Source organism: Coregonus lavaretus (assembly GCF_964263955.1).
Source record: "Coregonus lavaretus genome assembly, contig: HAP1_SCAFFOLD_969, whole genome shotgun sequence".
NCBI lineage: Eukaryota > Metazoa > Chordata > Actinopteri > Salmoniformes > Salmonidae > Coregonus > Coregonus lavaretus.
In genome coordinates this window covers 116,912-137,574 of record NW_028165999.1, presented here as the reverse complement: position 1 = coordinate 137,574, position 20,663 = coordinate 116,912, and the positions used below count along the sequence as shown (strand labels likewise).

The 20,663-nt window shown below is 45.5% G+C and overlaps 1 protein-coding gene across 1 annotated transcript; it reads right to left on the bottom strand.

The window, feature by feature from the left end:
- Nucleotides 1-1,562: 1,562 nt before the first annotated feature.
- Nucleotides 1,563-20,540, bottom strand: LOC311115212 (GTPase IMAP family member 9-like; the record flags this gene model as incomplete). The annotated part of the gene is made up of 3 exons (XM_084190410.1): nucleotides 1,563-3,292; nucleotides 9,339-9,556; nucleotides 20,410-20,540. The coding sequence occupies 3 exons, from the start codon at nucleotides 20,538-20,540 to the stop codon at nucleotides 2,310-2,312; spliced, it is 1,332 nt and encodes a 443-aa protein (XP_084046536.1). The 3' UTR covers nucleotides 1,563-2,309.
- Nucleotides 20,541-20,663: the final 123 nt, after the last annotated feature.

The window sequence follows — 20,663 nt, the reverse complement described above, 5'->3', positions numbered from 1 at the left end:
ATGTTGAATGTTTATAATTTTAAACTTGGAAAAGAGACCCTTAATCCCAGACTTGGGACCACACAGCCACTCCACTGAATCTAGAGAATATTACCAACACCTACCCTCCGTATTTTCCGTTAGCTGCCCCACCACCACAGAAAGCACTGAGCTAGGCAGAAACACCTGCATTTTGGAGCTGCCTTACTCAAGAAAGAAAAAAAGAGACCATGTTTGTATGCGGCTTTATTAACTAAATGATTGTTTAGTTGTTTTTTTTTACATTGTTTGCAAACTGATATATGACACGTATTAATGCCAAAATAACATGCAAAACAGGCAAGCCCCCCCCCCAAAACAGCAGCGATAAGGCTGGTTCCACCAGGCCAGAGCTGCAAAAAGTACAGAATTGTCATACTTGAGCAAAAGTAAAGATACCTTAATGGAAAATGACTCAAGTAAAAGTGAAAGTCACCCAGTAAAATACTACTTGAGTAAAAGTATAAAAGTGTTAGGTTTTAAATATACTTATATTTTAGCAATTACATTTACTTTTGATGCTAATGTCTCAAAAATAAAAGTACAAGTATAAATCATTTCAAATTCCTTACATTAAGCAAACCAAACGGCACCATTTTCTTGTTTTTTTCTTTATTTACTAATAGCCAGGGTCACACTCCAACACTCAGACATCATTTACAAAGGAAGCATGCCTGTTTAGTCAGTCTGCCAGTTCAGAGGCAGTAGGGATGACCAGGGATGTTCTCTTGATAAGTGTGAGAATTGGAAAAAAAATTCCTGTACTGATAAGCATTCAAAATGTGATGAGTACTTTTGGGTGTCAGGGAAAATGTCCTGTATACATAATGTGTTCTTCTTATGTGTTATTTTTCATTTTACTCATTACATCATTTACATTGAAAGGAAATATTTTAATTATTTAAAAAAATAATTCAAACATTTGCTCTTGTAATTCTGTACCGCATTGAAATCAAATATTTGCTACTTTTCCTGTTATGCTAAGCATTCAAAATGTGATGAGTGTTTTTGGGTGTCAGGGAAAATGTATGGTGTAAAAAGTACATGATTTTCGTTAGGAATGCAGTGAAGTAAAAGTTGTCCAAAATATAAATCGTAAAGTAGAGTACAGATACCCCCAAAAAACTACTTAAGTAGTACTTTAAAGTATTTTTACTTATGTACTTTACACAACTGCACCAGGCTAGGTTGGTGGTGGGTGAGGGGGGTATCACGTGGGTTCCCTGTGCCTAAACTTAACCATTCACATTTATTTTCTGCCCCTGAGGCAGATGTGGTTTTATAACAGGATGATTGGAATTGCTTGCTTTAACTCAACCAATTACATTTCTTGCCAAAACTAAAACTTTCACATTAGTCTCTGCCTTCGAGATAGAGCAGCCCTGAACAAGATACTGAATAAGTAAAACTCTAATATGCTCTAAATACCTCTTATACTTTAAAATAAATTATTTTAATGTACACATAAATATCCAACAGATTGTGAAAAACTAGCTATTGTCACGATCGTCGTAATGAACAGACCAAGACGCAGCGTGATGAATGAACATGTTTAACTTTATTATCTTTAGTGATAATAGAACACAATCAACAAAACAAGAAACGACTCGTGAAGTCCACGGTAACAATGACCGAACACGGAACAAGAACCCACAAACACAAAGGGAAAATAGACAGTATAAATATGGCTCCCAATCAGAGACAACCAACGACAGCTGACACTCGTTGCCTCTGATTGGGAGTCACTCTAGCCAACATAGAAATACACACAACAGAATTACAAACATAGAAATAAACACATAGAATGAACACACCCTGGCTCAACATATAGAGTCCCAGAGCCAGGGTGTGACAGCTATTTTATTGTTTTTGCAAGTAATTCAATCAATAGAGTGTGGAATACATGCCAGTCCACAGTCCTAAATACCTAATCATAAAAAATAGTAAATAGAGAGAATACCATAGTGATCATAAAAAAACAGGAACATTTTTGAATGAATAACCTTAGTATTTCCACAATGCTGGTAATTGCTACTAAGCTGATGTCACTGACTACACTTACATAAACTAAAAGCTATTAAGCTGTGAAAAGGGAAGCATTGATATAAAATCTATATTGTGGTAAATATTATTTTATGAGCCACTTCTCTGTGTCTCCAGAGACAGGGATGTAATCATGCATGTTATATACAGTATAATGTGTTCTTTTTGTGTGGTATTTTTTATTTTACTCATTACATCATTTTCATTGAAAGGAAATTATTTTAATTTTAATCATTAGAAAATAGCAATCAAACATTTCCTCCTACTACTACTGCAGCTGCTGATCCTCCTGCTAATGCTGCTGCTGCTGATCCTTCTGCTGCTGATCCTCCTGCTGCTGATCCTTCTGCTGCTGATCCTCCTGCTGCTGCTACTTTACTTAAGGTTATCAGTGGCTTTGCAAGAAGTAAAAGTACTATTGCTAATGACCCTGCAACCCCTAGTAGAGCTCCTACCACTACACCTGTTGCTATTCCTGACAATTTGATGAGGAGCTTCTTTCTCGTTCTATCCTTAGCTAGTTTTTCGATCTCTTCCTCTGACATCTGTCTGTTTGACTCCCTAAGACTCACTATCTCTACTTGTATTTCTCTCTCTACTGCTTTAAGCATCTCGTTGGTGTAGCATCCTCCTCCATTCTCTCTCACCATCTTCTCTATGGTGTTGAGTAGCTCTGCTACTTGGTACTGGTTGTTCCTGTACTGATCCTGCTGATTGGTGCTCCAGTATTTGTTGTCGATGACATGACAGCGGCCTCCACATCTCTTCACAAGCTCACTCAGTTTCTCATTTGTTTTCACAAAATCCTGAATAGTTTGTCCTTCAGGAAGCTGGTCACCATAAGTGAAGAGAACTGTGGCGTAATTGAAGGCCTCTGGTGAAAAACATTTCTCAATTTCTGCAATGACTTGTTCCTCGTGGACTGTGTACCTGTCCACTCTAAGCACAATGAGAAAGGCATGTGGCCCCGGAGCACACTCTACAATACATTTCACTAGTTCAGGATTCAGCTCCTCTTCAGGGACGACTGTGTCAAAGAGTCCAGGTGTGTCTACTACAGTGAGTTTTCTTCCATTGATTTCCTTGGTCTTTGCTTCACACTTGTGCGTTTCGGAGTTGGCTGAACTACCGATCTTGAACTCTTCCTTTCCTCCTCCTAAGATGGTGTTTCCTGCACTGCTTTTGCCGCTTCCTGTTTTCCCCAGCAGCACAATCCTCATTGGGTTTAACTCTATAGGGAGGAGGGGCATCATTATGACTTAAATTACTTTTAATAATACTGTACATAGAATGTATAGTAATAGTATAGTAATATACATGTATAATATACATGTATAATCACAAAGATCTCTAAAGGATCCCTGTGTCATTAATGTATTAATTGTTAACTAATTTCTTGTAAATAATTGTATCTTAAATAATACATTATTTTATTTCATTTAACTAGGCAAGTTCGTTAAGAACAGATTCTTATTTACAATGAAGGCCTACCTCGGCCAAACCCTCCCCTAACCCGGATGACGCTGGGCCAATTGTGCGCCGCCCTATGGGACTCCAGATTACGTCCAGTTGTGATACAGCCTGGGATAGAACCTTTGTCTGTAGTGACGCCTCCAGTACTGCGATGCAGTGCCTTAGACCGCTGTGCCACTCAGTCCCCAACATTAAAGCTAGAGTCCTTAATTGAACCAATATCAAAGTGGTTACCCCACCTCTGTTTTGGTAAACAGCTGCGGGATGGGCTTGGAGAAATGTAACCACTTTCAAATTCATAGACAGAGCTACTATCTGACCCAAATTATAGTTGTAACAATGTTTTGAGGCTACACAGTATTTGTTCACATTCACATTCTTTACAAACAGAGTAAAACAAGCATAGTTATATATTTTGGGGTCTGATGGTGCACGACTGGTGAATTAAGCTCATGAGGCATAAGATATATACTTCAAGAATCATTGGGTACATATCTTTCATTTAAAAGTCCAAAAATGTATGCATTAACTGCTGCTAGCTTAAAAGTTAATTAACAATAACTAACTAAATCAACTAAACTACATGACACAATTGCTAAACAAAACTACAAGCAATGAATAAGAAGACACTCTCCATGCTTGTTTTTATGTATGAGTAAACATGACTATTTGTTTGATCCAAAAGAGTGAAGGAACTTAGAAGCTCTCTGAACAACTTCTCTGCCTTTCTGTTATATTGTATCTAAAGTTTAAGTTCAGAGAAAATGTCCCACTTTGTTAATTTAATGGATCTTCCTAGATTCTCTATAGAGTATCTCTATGGCGAGGCTCCTCCTGTACACTTCTCATTTGTAGCAGGCTAAATATAAGTGTTAATCTCGGGATCAAACTTTAATGTGACTTTCTGGCGTGATCAAATGATTTGATCTACTTCCCCAGATTCATATGAACTCGTGGATACCTTTTTTATGTATCTGTGTCAAATATGAAGGAAGTTAATAGGTTGTTTTGCAAGCCAATGCTAATTAGTGTTAGTACAATGACTGGAAGTCTACAGGAATTGCTCTAACACTACTTAGCAAAACAAGTTAACCTGACTCTGGGGAAGTAGATAAAGGGCCTCATTGCCAACATCCCAAACTATCCCTTTAAAATGAGGGACAGATGCAAATGAATGAATAATCACGTGAAATAAATAATAATCTTCAGAATTGACTTTGTCAAAGCAACAAAATTACTAGGGCTTTAATTATGGTGAAAACTTGGATAAACGTTGGGTTTAAGTGCAATAAATCTTCCTAGAAGTCACAGAGAGGGCACGGAGGGACATGTCAAAATGCTGAATTTTGGCACTTTAGAAATCATAATACAAGTCAGATTTATTGAATTCTCCATGTGGTCTATATTAAAGGGCACTTCATTTAATATAACAGGCTTTTTAAATTAATTATTGGTGCACAATTTACATGGATTGACCATTATAGGTGTTGAGATGAAATAGCCTTCTGCATGTATTGTTGTGATGAAATACTGTTGAGATCGGAATATATTAAACAAATCTACATTCATAAAGTACTGAAGATTAACCAACTGAATGTAATGTTTATAAAGATTAAACATTTCAAGGTTTATATTCATGGTGGATCCCAGTTTTTGTCTGAGCATGTAACGGCTTCATTTGATGAGTGCACATGGCTAATGGAGTTTGTTTGAGCTGAAGTGAGACCTTTAAGAAAATGGACGTATCACTACCTTGTACCCCTTTCCGTTTTCTTGGTTTGGTTTGGATGTTTGTCTGATTTTAACTAGCGTGGTTTTTAGAGTAAAAAGTAAGACAATTATATTTATGGAAACAAAGCAATTGAACAGAATTGAGAAAAGGGAATGTGTTGAAACGTAATAATTAAAAAACATATAAATGTTTAAATTAAAGTATTTTGTTGTTTGCCTCAGCTTCACTCTGACTGGCCAACCCAGACCTAGAACCTGCCACTTTTCCAACTTTTGACACTTAAATATTTGTAGTCCATCCCAGGCTTCTGAAACAACCTCACATCATAACCACCTGCACCTAGTTCCTCTAGTCAAGGACTCCATAGTCTAGAAGTCAGTAATCAGAAGATAAGCAATAGTAGCAGAATTAGTCTAGTCCTGATTTAATTAAAGCTCTGACCGGGAAACCGCACCATAATGTCATCTAAAATGGAAAATATGTTCTGTTTAACAAGCACTCACCAGACGATGAAGCCATCTTCTCAGGAAGACAAGTATCCTCTACTCAAATGACAGAATGTGAACTTACAACAATCTATTTAGCTGTGTCTAAAGGTTTTCTGCTATGAGGAAGGAATGGCGTGTTGAAACCTGTACGTGTTACGCCAAATGTGCCAAAATAAACATCTCTCTCCTGGATAAGCATTTACATATCCAGTCCTATCAGATCTGTGAATTGGGAGTAAATGAGAGAGGGGAGTGAATATCTTCCTGGAATGAAACACAGCCATTGTCTCTCTTGTTTTCTCTGTAGTTCCCCATAACTAGGTGACTTGTCATACAGTACCACTGACCTTGATTACAGTGAGGGAAAAAAGTATTTGATCCCCTGCTGATTTTGTACGTTTTCCCACTGACAAATAAATGATCAGTCTATAATTTTAATGATAGGTTTATTTGAACAGTGAGAGACAGAATAACAACAACAAAAATCCAGAAAAACGCATGTCAAAAATGTTATAAATGGATTTGCATTTTAATGAGGGAAATAAGTATTTGACCCCCTCTCAATCAGAAAGATTTCTGGCTCCCAGGTGTCTTTTATACAGGTAACGAGCTGAGATTAGGAGCACACTCTTAAAGGGAGTGCTCCTAATCTCAGTTTGTTACCTTGTATAAAAGACACCTGTCCACAGAAGCAATCAATCAATCAGATTCCAAACTCTCCACCATGGCCAAAACCAAAGAGCTCTCCAAGGATGTCAGGGACAAGATTGTAGACCTACACAAAGCTGGAATGGGCTACAAGACCATCGCCAAGCAGCTTGGTGAGAAGGTGACAACAGTTGGTGTGATTATTCGCAAATGGAAGAAACACAAAATAACTCTCAATCTCCCTCGGCCTGGGGCTCCATGCAAGATCTCACCTAGTGGAGTTGCAATGATCATGAGAACGGTGAGGAATCAGCCCAGAACTACACGGGAGGATCTTGTCAATGATCTCAAGGCAGCTGGGACCATAGTCACCAAGAAAACAATTGGTAACACACTACGCCGTGAATGACTGAAATCCTGCAGCGCCCGCAAGGTCCCCATGCTCAAGAAAGCACATATACAGGCCCGTCTGAAGTTTGCCAATGAACATCTGAATGATTCAGAGGAGAACTGGGTGAAAGTGTTGTGGTCAGATGAGACCAAAATCGAGCTCTTTGGCATCAACTCAACTTGCCGTGTTTGGAGGAGGAGGAATGCTGCCTATGATCCCAAGAACACAATCCCCACCGTCAAACATGGAGGTGGAAACATTATGCTTTGGGGGTGTTTTTCTGCTAAGGGGACAGGACAATTTCACCGCATCAAAGGGACGATGGACGGGGCCATGTACCGTCAAATCTTGGGTGAGAACCTCCTTCCCTCAGCCAGGGCATTGAAAATATATTCCAGCATGACAATGACCCAAAACACACGGCCAAGGCAACAAAGGAGTGGCTCAAGAAGAAGCACATTAAGGTCCTGGAGTGGCCTAGCCAGTCTCCAGACCTTAATCCCATAGAAAATCTGTGGAGGAAGCTGAAGGTTCGAGTTACCAAACGTCAGCCTCGAAACCTTAATGACTTGGAGAAGATCTGCAAAGAGGAGTGGGACAAAATCCCTCCTGAGATGTGTGCAAACCTGGTGGCCAACTACAAGAAACGTCTGACCTCTGTGATTGCCAACAAGGGTTTTGCCACCAAGTACTAAGTCATGTTTTGCAGAGGGGTCAAATACTTATTTCCCTCATTAAAATGCAAATCAATTGATAACATTTTTGACATGCGTTTTTCTGGATTTTGTTGTTGTTATTCTGTCTCTCACTGTTCAAATAAACCTACCATTAAAATTATAGACTGATCATGTCTTTGTCAGTGGGCAAACGTGTAAAATCAGCAGGGGATCAAATACTTTTTTCCCTCACTGTATATGACAGCCATAAAACCAAACAGAAAGGTTAGAGTTGTGTGATGATTTTTTTTTTTATAGCTGTTGAGATTAAATACCCTTGAGATGAAATGATGGAAGATGTTGTATGGAAAATACAAAAATATCTACATTCATGAAGTACTGAAGATTAACCTATTGAGTTGAATGTTTATAAAGAGTAAACACTAGGAAACTCTATATTTTACTTTCTCTTTCAACAGGAGAAGGGTGGAGAATATGACAGAGATACAGTTCCTCAATCCCAACAGTGGAGCCTCAAAGTATCAATCCGTTTACAAGGTTCCTCAATCTCAACAGTGAAGCCTCAAAGTATCAATCCCTTTACAAGGTTCTTCAATCTCAACAGTGGTAGCCTCAAAGTAGTAACTCTGATCCTGACCTCAACCAAACCTATAAAACCCTCCTCTATACCCCTCATGATTTCAAGATTAGAAAGAGACTTGGTTTCTACATATGAATGTTAGGAGCACAGCATTCCTGACATAATGTATATTTGTATAATGTAGTGTTCATGTGTAATGATCCCTCCTTGCAGTAAAGATAAGTGTGACGCACACACCCATGCACACACACACACACAGACACACGCACACGCACACTCACACACACACACTCACACACACATACATACACACATACACATACACACACACACACATACACACACACACACACACACAGAAAAACACATAGAGTAAAAACAGGTGAGTCAGACACTTGCCCAGCCCAGCCCATGCCTGGCTGTTTCAAAATCTATCATCTCATCCTGCTTTATGGAGAGAGAGAGAGAGAGAGAGAGAGAGAGAGAGAGAGAGAGAGAGAGAGAGAGAGAGAGAGAGAGAGAGAGAGAGAGAGAGAGAGAGAGAGAGGTAAAGAGAGGTAAAGAGAGGTAAAGAGAGGTAAAGAGAGGTAAAGAGAGAGGGAGAGACAGAGATAGAGAGAGAGAGAGACGGTGGGGGATTAGGGAAAGAAAGAGGGAAACGAATAGGCGTGACGAAAAGGGGAAATGTGAACTTTACAAAACTGACAAACATTGTAGAAGTAATTAAATGAATATATTATAGCCAATCACAGTGAGACGTACATACGCACCTTCATAACAATCAATTGAGAGAGTAAGAGAGAGAGACACAAGAACAAATGTAAACCTTTAAAAATATTTGATTAACCCAGCAAACAGTAGCATCAGAGAGAGAGAGAGACGAGATTCTGATCAGTTTTGTTTTCTCAGAAGAGAGTGTGGGAGGTGCTCTGCCAGATATAGACAGAAAGAGAGAGAGAGCCTCTGTACTGCTGTTGTCTGGTGTAGATGATTAATAAACTATGACAAATGTGATACACTCTTATTGTTTTATAAATAGGTAAATCAACAGAATATAGAATACTCAATCCACAGTCCTAAAATTGAGGAATCCTTTAGAAGAGAAAATCCTAATAATCATATATTTTTGAAAGACTTTAAAGATTTTTTTCCATAAAAAGCAGAGGTTGCTGTGTGCTTCTTTAGCAGTTCATCAGTAGTTTAATTTATTTCGCTTTTGCTGATGACCACTGAAATACACCAGTATTCTAGTCCAGTAGCCATCTTGTCCAACTGTTGTGCTTTGAACCTTTGATCTTTGGGCCTAGGGTCACAGGCTGTCGTCGTGCGGGGGGGGTCCAGGGGAGGTGAGAAGGGAAGACCAGGCCCCTCTCCTGGGCGTGGTGTCTCCAGCGGTCCTCGTCTCCCTCATGGGTCAGGTACTGGCAGCCCATCCTCTGCTCAAACTCCCTCAGGTCACACCACAACTGGAAGTCATGGTTGTTAAGGTCATGGTTATGGTTAGGGCTATGGTTAAGAGTTACGAGAAGGGTTGGGTTAGGGTTAGGGTTAGGGTTAGGGTTAGGGTTAGGGTTAGGGTTAGGGTTAGGGTTAGGGTTAGGGTTAGGGTTAGGGTTAGGGTTGGGTTAGGGTTATGGTTAAGGGCTAGGAGAAGGGTTGGGTTAGTGTTGAGCTGGGACGTGGACATGGAGCAAGGGTTAGGGGTAAAGGGTTAGAGAGAGAAGTGTTTCCATGCCAGAGCCTTGGTGTATTGGTAACACTCCCTACTCTCAATACACATTTGACTACCTGCTGAAGATGGCCCTTACAAAAAAATATTGTAGTTTTGAAACTGTAGTAAAAGTGCAGTAACTGCAGTCGACTGTGGTATTTTGGACCAATCATTCCAGAATACCTGCAGTGTACTGCAGTTGAACTGCAGTTATACTGCACTCTAACTGCAGCTACACTGTGAAATTACTGCTGTAAAAAAAACGGGGTTATTTTGGAAACAACATTTGTAGCATACTGCAGTTATATTGCATTCTAACTGCATACTTTTTTTGTAAGGAGTGGGGGGTTCAGTTCCTGTGTCGTCACTTCCAACTTTATCTTCTCTCTGCATATGTATCCCTTTGTCAGTTCTAACCTGTTTAAATAAGCTTTGGAATACGTAAGTAGAGAGGATTCAACTCTCCTGAAAAAAGCCCTGGAGAAGTTTTTCTGTAAGGAGGGGTTGAGGTCTCTTACCTGTAGCCAGGGGTGTCCCAGTGCCTTCCCCACACTGAACCTATGTCTCACTGACACCTGGAGCAGGTTGATGTTAGACCAGGGTTTTAACTTTGACATCCTGTGTGTGCTTTTTCCTGTGGATATACTTTTACATTGACTCTGTTTGGAATTAGCACCGCAAACATCTACTTGAAACAATTTTCTATAATCTTGTCTGCAAGGACATTTGTTTGAACTTACCTGTATCCCAGGGCTATGGAAAAAAATGGTTGTTTTTGTCAGCCCTAAAATGCTGATTCATTGGCCTTTGCTCCCCGCCTTAGACAAAAAACTAAGGGGAAACCCTGCTCACTCTCTAGTGAAATGTTAGCCAGGCGGTGTACAGACTTACCCTCTAGTGAGATGTTAGACCAGGGCAGACAGGGGTACAGACTTACCCTCTAGTGAGATGTTAGACCAGGGCAGACAGGGGTACAGACTTACCCTCTAGTGAGATGTTAGACCAGGGCAGACAGGGGTACAGACTTACCCTCTAGTGAGATGTTAGACAAGGGCAGGCGGGGTACAGACTTACCCTCTAGTGAGATGTTAGACCAGGGCAGACAGGGGTACAGACTTACCCTCTAGTGAGATGTTAGACCAGGGCAGGCGGGATACAGACTTACCCTCTAGTGAGATGTTAGACCAGGGCAGACAGGGGTACAGACTTACCCTCTAGTGAGATGTTAGACCAGGGCAGACAGGGGTACAGACTTACCCTCTAGTGAGATGTTAGACCAGGGAAGGCGGGGTACAGACTTACCCTCTAGTGAGATGTTAGACCAGGGCAGACAGGGGTACAGACTTACCCTCTAGTGAGATGTTAGACCAGGGCAGGCGGGATACAGACTTACCCTCTAGTGAGATGTTAGACCAGGGCAGACAGGGGTACAGACTTACCCTCTAGTGAGATGTTAGACCTGGGCAGACAGGGGTACAGACTTATCCTCTAGTGAGATGTTAGACCAGGGCAGGGTACAGACTTACCCTCTAGTGAGATGTTAGACCAGGGCAGACAGGGGTACAGACTTACCCTCTAGTGAGATGTTAGACCAGGGCAGACAGGGGTACATACTTATCCTCTAGTGAGATGTTAGACCAGGGCAGGGTACAGACCTACCCTCTAGTGAGATGTTAGACCAGGGCAGGCGGGATACAGACTTACCCTCTAGTGAGATGTTAGACCAGGGCAGACAGGGGTACAGACTTACCCTCTAGTGAGATGTTAGACCAGGGCAGGCGGGGTACAGACTTACCCTCTAGTGAGATGTTAGACCAGGGCAGACAGGGGTACAGACTTACCCTCTAGTGAGATGTTAGACCAGGGCAGGCGGGGTACAGACTTACCCTCTAGTGAGATGTTAGACCAGGGCAGACAGGGATACAGACTTACCCTCTAGTGAGATGTTAGACCAGGGCAGGCGGGGTACAGACTTACCCTCTAGTGAGATGTTAGACCAGGGCAGGCGGTGTACAGACTTACCCTCTAGTGAGATTGTAGACCAGGGCAGGCGGTACAGACTTACCCTCTAGTGAGATGTTAGACCAGGGCAGACAGGGATACAGACTTACCCTCTAGTGAGATGTTAGACCAGGGCAGACAGTGGTACAGACTTACCCTCTAGTGAGATGTTAGACCAGGGCAGGAAGGGGTACAGACTTACCCTCTAGTCAGATGTTAGACCAGGGCAGACAGGGGTACAGACTTACCCTCTAGTGAGATGTTAGACCAGGGCAGACAGGGGTACAGACTTACCCTCTAGTGAGATGTTAGACCAGGGCAGACAGGGGTACAGACTTACCCTCTAGTGAGATGTTAGACCAGGGCAGGCGGTACAGACTTACCCTCTAGTGAGATGTTAGACCAGGGCAGACAGGGATACAGACTTACCCTCTAGTGAGATGTTAGACCAGGGCAGACAGGGGTACAGACTTACCCTCTAGTGAGATGTTAGACCAGGGCAGGCGGTACAGACTTACCCTCTAGTGAGATGTTAGACCAGGGCAGACAGGGGTACAGACTTACCCTCTAGTGAGATGTTAGACCAGGGCAGGCGGGGTACAGACTTACCCTCTAGTGAGATGTTAGACCAGGGCAGACAGGGGTACAGACTTACCCTCTAGTGAGATGTTAGACCAGGGCAGGCGGGGTACAAACTTACCCTCTAGTGAGATGTTAGACCAGGGCAGACAGGGGTACAGACTTACCCTCTAGTGAGATGTTAGACCAGGGCAGGCGGTACAGACTTACCCTCTAGTGAGATGATAGACCAGGGCAGACAGGGATACAGACTTACCCTCTAGTGAGATGTTAAACCAGGGCAGGCGGGATACAGACTTACCCTCTAGTGAGATGTTAGACCAGGACAGGATTGGTAGAGACTTACCCTCTAGTGAGATGTTAGACCAGGGCAGACAGGGGTACAGACTTACCCTCTAGTGAGATGTTAGACCAGGGCAGGCGGGGTACAGACTTACCCTCTAGTGAGATGTTAGACCAGGGCAGGCGGGGTACAGACTTACCCTCTAGTGAGATGTTAGCCAGGCAGGGTACAGACTTACCCTCTAGTGAGATGTTAGACCAGGGCAGGAAGGGGTACAGACTTACCTTCTAGTGAGATGTTAGACCAGGGCAGGCGGGATACAGACTTACCCTCTAGTGAGATGTTAGACCAGGGCATACAGGGGTACAGACTTACCCTCTAGTGAGATGTTAGACCAGGGCAGACAGGGGTACAGACTTACTCTCTAGTGAGATGTTAGACCAGGGCAGACAGTGGTACAGACTTACCCTCTAGTGAGATGTTAGACCAGGGCAGGAAGGGGTACAGACTTACCCTCTAGTGAGATGTTAGACCAGGGCAGACAGGGGTACAGACTTACCTTCTAGTGAGATGTTAGACCAGGTAAGGCGGGATACAGACTTACCCTCTAGTGAGATGTTAGACCAGGGCAGACCGGGGTACAGACTTACCCTCTAGTGAGATGTTAGAACAGGGCAGGCGGGATACAGACTTACCCTCTAGTGAGATGTTAGACCAGGGCAGACAGGGGTACAGACTTACCCTCTAGTGAGATGTTAGACCTGGGCAGACAGGGGTACAGACTTATCCTCTAGTGAGATGTTAGACCAGGGCAGGGTACAGACTTACCCTCTAGTGAGATGTTAGACCAGGGCAGGCGGGATACAGACTTACCCTCTAGTGAGATGTTAGACCAGGGCAGACAGGAGTACAGACTTACCCTCTAGTGAGATGTTAGACCAGGGCAGACAGGGGTACATACTTATCCTCTAGTGAGATGTTAGACCAGGGCAGGGTACAGACCTACCCTCTAGTGAGATGTTAGACCAGGGCAGGCGGGATACAGACTTACCCTCTAGTGAGATGTTAGACCAGGGCAGACAGGGGTACAGACTTACCCTCTAGTGAGATGTTAGACCAGGGCAGGCGGGGTACAGACTTACCCTCTAGTGAGATGTTAGACCAGGGCAGACAGGGGTACAGACTTACCCTCTAGTGAGATGTTAGACCAGGGCAGGCGGTGTACAGACTTACCCTCTAGTGAGATGTTAGACCAGGGCAGACAGGGGTACAGACTTACCCTCTAGTGAGATGTTAGACCAGTGCAGGCAGGGTACAGACTTACCCTCTAGTGAGATGTTAGACCAGGGCAGGCGGGAAACAGACTTACCCTCTAGTGAGATGTTAGACCAGGGCAGACAGGGGTACAGACTTACCCTCTAGTGAGATGTTAGACCAGGGCAGACAGGGGTACAGACTTACCCTCTAGTGAGATGTTAGACCAGGGCAGGCGGGGTACAGACTTACCCTCTAGTGAGATGTTAGACCAGGGCAGACAGGGGTACAGACTTACCCTCTAGTGAGATGTTAGACCAGGGCAGACAGGGGTACAGACTTACCCTCTAGTGAGATGTTAGACCAGGGCAGGCGGTGTACAGACTTACCCTCTAGTGAGATGTTAGACCAGGGCAGACAGGGGTACAGACTTACCTTCTAGTGAGATGTTAGACCAGGGCAGGCGGGATACAGACTTACCCTCTAGTGAGATGTTAGACCAGGGCATACAGGGGTACAGACTTACCCTCTAGTGAGATGTTAGACCAGGGCATACAGGGGTACAGACTTACTCTCTAGTGAGATGTTAGACCAGGGCAGACAGTGGTACAGACTTACCCTCTAGTGAGATGTTAGACCAGGGCAGGAAGGGGTACAGACTTACCCTCTAGTGAGATGTTAGACCAGGGCAGACAGGGGTACAGACTTACCCTCTAGTGAGATGTTAGACCAGGGCAGACAGGGGTACAGACTTACCCTCTAGTGAGATGTTAGACCAGGTCAGGCGGGATACAGACTTACCCTCTAGTGAGATGTTAGACCAGGGCAGACAGTGGTACAGACTTACCCTCTAGTGAGATGTTAGACCAGGGCAGGCGGGATACAGACTTACCCTCTAGTGAGATGTTAGACCAGGGCAGACAGGGGTACAGACTTACCCTCTAGTGAGATGTTAGACCTGGGCAGACAGGGGTACAGACTTATCCTCTAGTGAGATGTTAGACCAGGGCAGGGTACAGACTTACCCTCTAGTGAGATGTTAGACCAGGGCAGGCGGGATACAGACTTACCCTCTAGTGAGATGTTAGACCAGGGCAGACAGGGGTACAGACTTACCCTCTAGTGAGATGTTAGACCAGGGCAGACAGGGGTACATACTTATCCTCTAGTGAGATGTTAGACCAGGGCAGGGTACAGACCTACCCTCTAGTGAGATGTTAGACCAGGGCAGGCGGGATACAGACTTACCCTCTAGTGAGATGTTAGACCAGGGCAGACAGGGGTACAGACTTACCCTCTAGTGAGATGTTAGACCAGGGCAGGCGGGGTACAGACTTACCCTCTAGTGAGATGTTAGACCAGGGCAGACAGGGGTACAGACTCACCCTCTAGTGAGATGTTAGACCAGGGCAGGCGGTGTACAGACTTACCCTCTAGTGAGATGTTAGACCAGGGCAGACAGGGGTACAGACTTACCCTCTAGTGAGATGTTAGACCAGGGCAAGAAGGGTACAGACTTACCCTCTAGTGAGATGTTAGACCAGGGCAGGCGGGAAACAGACTTACCCTCTAGTGAGATGTTAGACCAGGGCAGACAGGGGTACAGACTTACCCTCTAGTGAGATGTTAGACCAGGTAAGGCGGGATACAGACTTACCCTCTAGTGAGATGTTAGACCAGGGCAGACGGGATACAGACTTACCCTCTAGTGAGATGTTAGACCAGGGCAGACAGGGGTACAGACTTACCCTCTAGTGAGATGTTAGACCTGGGCAGACAGGGGTACAGACTTATCCTCTAGTGAGATGTTAGACCAGGGCAGGGTACAGACTTACCCTCTAGTGAGATGTTAGACCAGGGCAGGCGGGATACAGACTTACCCTCTAGTGAGATGTTAGACCAGGGCAGACAGGGGTACAGACTTACCCTCTAGTGAGATGTTAGACCAGGGCAGACAGGGGTACATACTTATCCTATAGTGAGATGTTAGACCAGGGCAGGGTACAGACCTACCCTCTAGTGAGATGTTAGACGAGGGCAGGCGGGATACAGACTTACCCTCTAGTGAGATGTTAGACCAGGGCAGACAGGGGTACAGACTTACCCTCTAGTGAGATGTTAGACCAGGGCAGGCGGGGTACAGACTTACCCTCTAGTGAGATGTTAGACCAGGGCAGACAGGGGTACAGACTTACCCTCTAGTGAGATGTTAGACCAGGGCAGGCGGTGTACAGACTTACCCTCTAGTGAGATGTTAGACCAGGGCAGACAGGGGTACAGACTTACCCTCTAGTGAGATGTTAGACCAGGGCAGGCAGGGTACAGACTTACCCTCTAGTGAGATGTTAGACCAGGGCAGGCGGGGTACAGACTTACCCTCTAGTGAGATGTTAGACCAGGGCAGACAGGGGTACAGACTTACCCTCTAGTGAGATGTTAGACCAGGGCAGACAGGGGTACAGACTTACCCTCTAGTGAGATGTTAGACCAGGGCAGGCGGTGTACAGACTTACCCTCTAGTGAGATGTTAGACCAGGGAAGACAGGGGTACAGACTTACCCTCTAGTGAGATGTTAGACCAGGGCAGGCAGGGTACAGACTTACCCTCTAGTGAGATGTTAGACCAGGGCAGACAGGGGTACAGACTTACCCTCTAGTGAGATGTTAAACCATGGCAGACAGGGGTACAGACTTACCCTCTAGTGAGATGTTAGACCAGGTCAGTCGGGATACAGACTTACCCTCTAGTGAGATGTTAGACCAGGACAGGAGAGGTAGAGACTTACCCTCTAGTGAGATGTTAGACCAGGGCAGACAGGGGTACAGACTTACCCTCTAGTGAGATGTTAGACCAGGGCAGGCGGGGTACAGACTTACCCTCTAGTGAGATGTTAGACCAGGGCAGACAGGGGTACAGACTTACCCTCTAGTGAGATGTTAGACCAGGGCAGACAGGGGTACAGACTTACCCTCTAGTGAGATGTTAGACCAGGGCAGACAGGGGTACAGACTTACCCTCTAGTGAGATGTTACACCAGGGCAGGCGGGGTACAGACTTACCCTCTAGTGAGATGTTAGCCAGGCAGGGTACAGACTTACCCTCTAGTGAGATGTTAGACCAGGGCAGGAAGGGGTACAGACTTACCTTCTAGTGAGATGTTAGACCAGGGCAGGCGCGATACAGACTTACCCTCTAGTGAGATGTTAGACCAGGGCATACAGGGGTACAGACTTACCCTCTAGTGAGATGTTAGACCAGGGCAGACAGGGGTACAGACTTACTCTCTAGTGAGATGTTAGACCAGGGCAGGCGCGATACAGACTTACCCTCTAGTGAGATGTTAGACCAGGGCATACAGGGGTACAGACTTACCCTCTAGTGAGATGTTAGACCAGGGCAGACAGGGGTACAGACTTACCCTCTAGTGAGATGTTAGACCAGGGCAGACAGGGGTACAGACTTACCCTCTAGTGAGATGTTAGACCAGGGCAGACAGGGGTACAGACTTACCCTCTAGTGAGATGTTAGACCAGGGCAGACAGGGGTACAGACTTACCCTCTAGTGAGATGTTACACCAGGGCAGGCGGGGTACAGACTTACCCTCTAGTGAGATGTTAGCCAGGCAGGGTACAGACTTACCCTCTAGTGAGATGTTAGACCAGGGCAGGAAGGGGTACAGACTTACCTTCTAGTGAGATGTTAGACCAGGGCAGGCGCGATACAGACTTACCCTCTAGTGAGATGTTAGACCAGGGCATACAGGGGTACAGACTTACCCTCTAGTGAGATGTTAGACCAGGGCAGACAGGGGTACAGACTTACTCTCTAGTGAGATGTTAGACCAGGGCAGGCGCGATACAGACTTACCCTCTAGTGAGATGTTAGACCAGGGCATACAGGGGTACAGACTTACCCTCTAGTGAGATGTTAGACCAGGGCAGACAGGGGTACAGACTTACCCTCTAGTGAGATGTTAGACCAGGGCAGACAGGGGTACAGACTTACCCTCTAGTGAGATGTTAGACCAGGGCAGACAGGGGTACAGACTTACCCTCTAGTGAGATGTTAGACCAGGGCAGACAGGGGTACAGACTTACCCTCTAGTGAGATATTAGACCAGGTCAGGCGGGATACAGACTTACCCTCTAGTGAGATGTTAGACCAGGGCAGACAGTGGTATAGACTTACCCTCTAGTGAGATGTTAGACCAGGGCAGGCGGGATACAGACTTACCCTCTAGTGAGATGTTAGACCAGGGCAGACAGGGGTACAGACTTACCCTCTAGTGAGATATTAGACCTGGGCAGACAGGGGTACAGACTTATCCTCTAGTGAGATGTTAGACCAGGGCAGGGTACAGACTTACCCTCTAGTGAGATGTTAGACCAGGGCAGGCGGGATACAGACTTACCCTCTAGTGAGATGTTAGACCAGGGCAGACAGGGGTACAGACTTACCCTCTAGTGAGATGTTAGACCAGGGCAGACAGGGGTACATACTTATCCTCTATTGAGATGTTAGACCAGGGCAGGGTACAGACCTACCCTCTAGTGAGATGTTAGACCAGGGCAGGCGGGATACAGACTTACCCTCTAGTGAGATGTTAGACCAGGGCAGACAGGGGTACAGACTTACCCTCTAGTGAGATGTTAGACCAGGGCAGGTGGGGTACAGACTTACCCTCTAGTGAGATGTTAGACCAGGGCAGACAGGGGTACAGACTTACCCTCTAGTGAGATGTTAGACCAGGGCAGGCGGTGTACAGACTTACCCTCTAGTGAGATGTTAGAACAGGGCAGACAGGGGTACAGACTTACCCTCTAGTGAGATGTTAGACCAGGGCAGGCAGGGTACAGACTTACCCTCTAGTGAGATGTTAGACCAGGGCAGGCGGGAAACAGACTTACCCTCTAGTGAGATGTTAGACCAGGGCAGACAGGGAGACAGACTTACCCTCTAGTGAGATGTTAGACCAGGGCAGACAGGGGTACAGACTTACCCTCTAGTGAGATGTTAGACCAGGGCAGGCGGGGTACAGTCTTACCCTCTAGTGAGATGTTAGACCAGGGCAGACAGGGGTACAGACTTACCCTCTAGTGAGATGTTAGACCAGGGCAGACAGGGGTACAGACTTACTCTCTAGTGAGATGTTAGACCAGGGCAGGCGGTGTACAGACTTACCCTCTAGTGAGATGTTAGACCAGGGCAGGCAGGGTACATACTTACCCTCTAGTGAGATGTTAGACCAGGGCAGACAGGGGTACAGACTTACTCTCTAGTGAGATGTTAGACCAGGTCAGGCGGGATACAGACTTACCCTCTAGTGAGATGTTAGACCAGGGCAGACAGGGGTACAGACTTACCCTCTAGTGAGATGTTAGACCAGGTCAGGCGGGATACAGACTTACCCTCTAGTGAGATGTTAGACCAGGGCAGACAGGGGTACAGACTTACCCTCTAGTGAGATGTTAGACCAGGGAAGGCGGGATACAGACTTACCCTCTAGTGAGATGTTAGACCAGGGCAGACAGGGGTACAGACTTACCCTCTAGTGAGATGTTAGACCTGGGCAGACAGGGGTACAGACTTATCCTCTAGTGAGATGTTAGACCAGGGCAGGGTACAGACTTACCCTCTAGTGAGATGTTAGACCAGGGCAGGGTACAGACCTACCCTCTAGTGAAATGTTAGACCAGGGCAGGCGGTTACAGACTTACCCTCTAGTGAGATGTTAGACCAGGGCAGACAGGGGTACAGACTTACCCTCTAGTGAGATGTTAGACCAGGGCAGGCGGGGTACAGACTTACCCTCTAGTGAGATGTTAGACCAGGGCAGACAGGGGTACAGACTTACCCTCTAGTGAGATGTTAGACCAGGGCAGGCGGTGTACAGACTTACCCTCTAGTGAGATGTTAGACCAGGGCAGACAGGGGTACAGACTTACCCTCTAGTGAGATGTTAGACCAGGGCAGGCAGGGTACAGACTTACCCTCTAGTGAGATGTTAGACCAGGGCAGGCGGGAAACAGACTTACCCTCTAGTGAGATGTTAGACCAGGGCAGACAGGGGTACAGCCTTACCCTCTAGTGAGATGTTAGACCAGTGCAGACAGGGGTACAGACTTATCCTCTAGTGAGATGTTAGACCAGGGCAGACAGGGGTACAGACTTACCCTCTAGTGAGATGTTAGACCAGGGCAGGGTACAGACTTACCCTCTATTGAGATGTTAGACCAGGGCAGGCGGGGTACAGACTTACCCTCTAGTGAGATGTTAGACCAGGGCAGACAGGGGTACATACTTATCCTCTAGTGAGATGTTAGACCAGGGCAGACAGGGGTACAGACTTACCCTCTAGTGAGATGTTAGTCCAGGGCAGGGTACAGACTTACCCTCTAGTGAGATGTTAGACCAGGGCAGACAGGGGTACAGACTTACCCTCTAGTGAGATGTTAGACCAGGGCAGACAGGGGTACAGACTTACCCTCTAGTGAGATGTTAGACCAGGGCAGGCGGGGTACAGACTTACCCTCTAGAAAAGGGCAGGTGGGGGTGCATGAATGCAGCGTTGGTGATCTGCTGTCCGATGTCCTCGTCTTCGTTGAAGGGGAACGTTCCACTCAGGCTGACGTACAGGACCACACCCACCACCGCCCACATTACCAGTGAGTGGTTGTAACCATTGCTAGCACGTTTGGAAAGGGAAAACTGTATTACTACATTACTACGTTACCATATTATTATACTGAACAACAATATAAACGCAACATGTAAAGTGTTGGT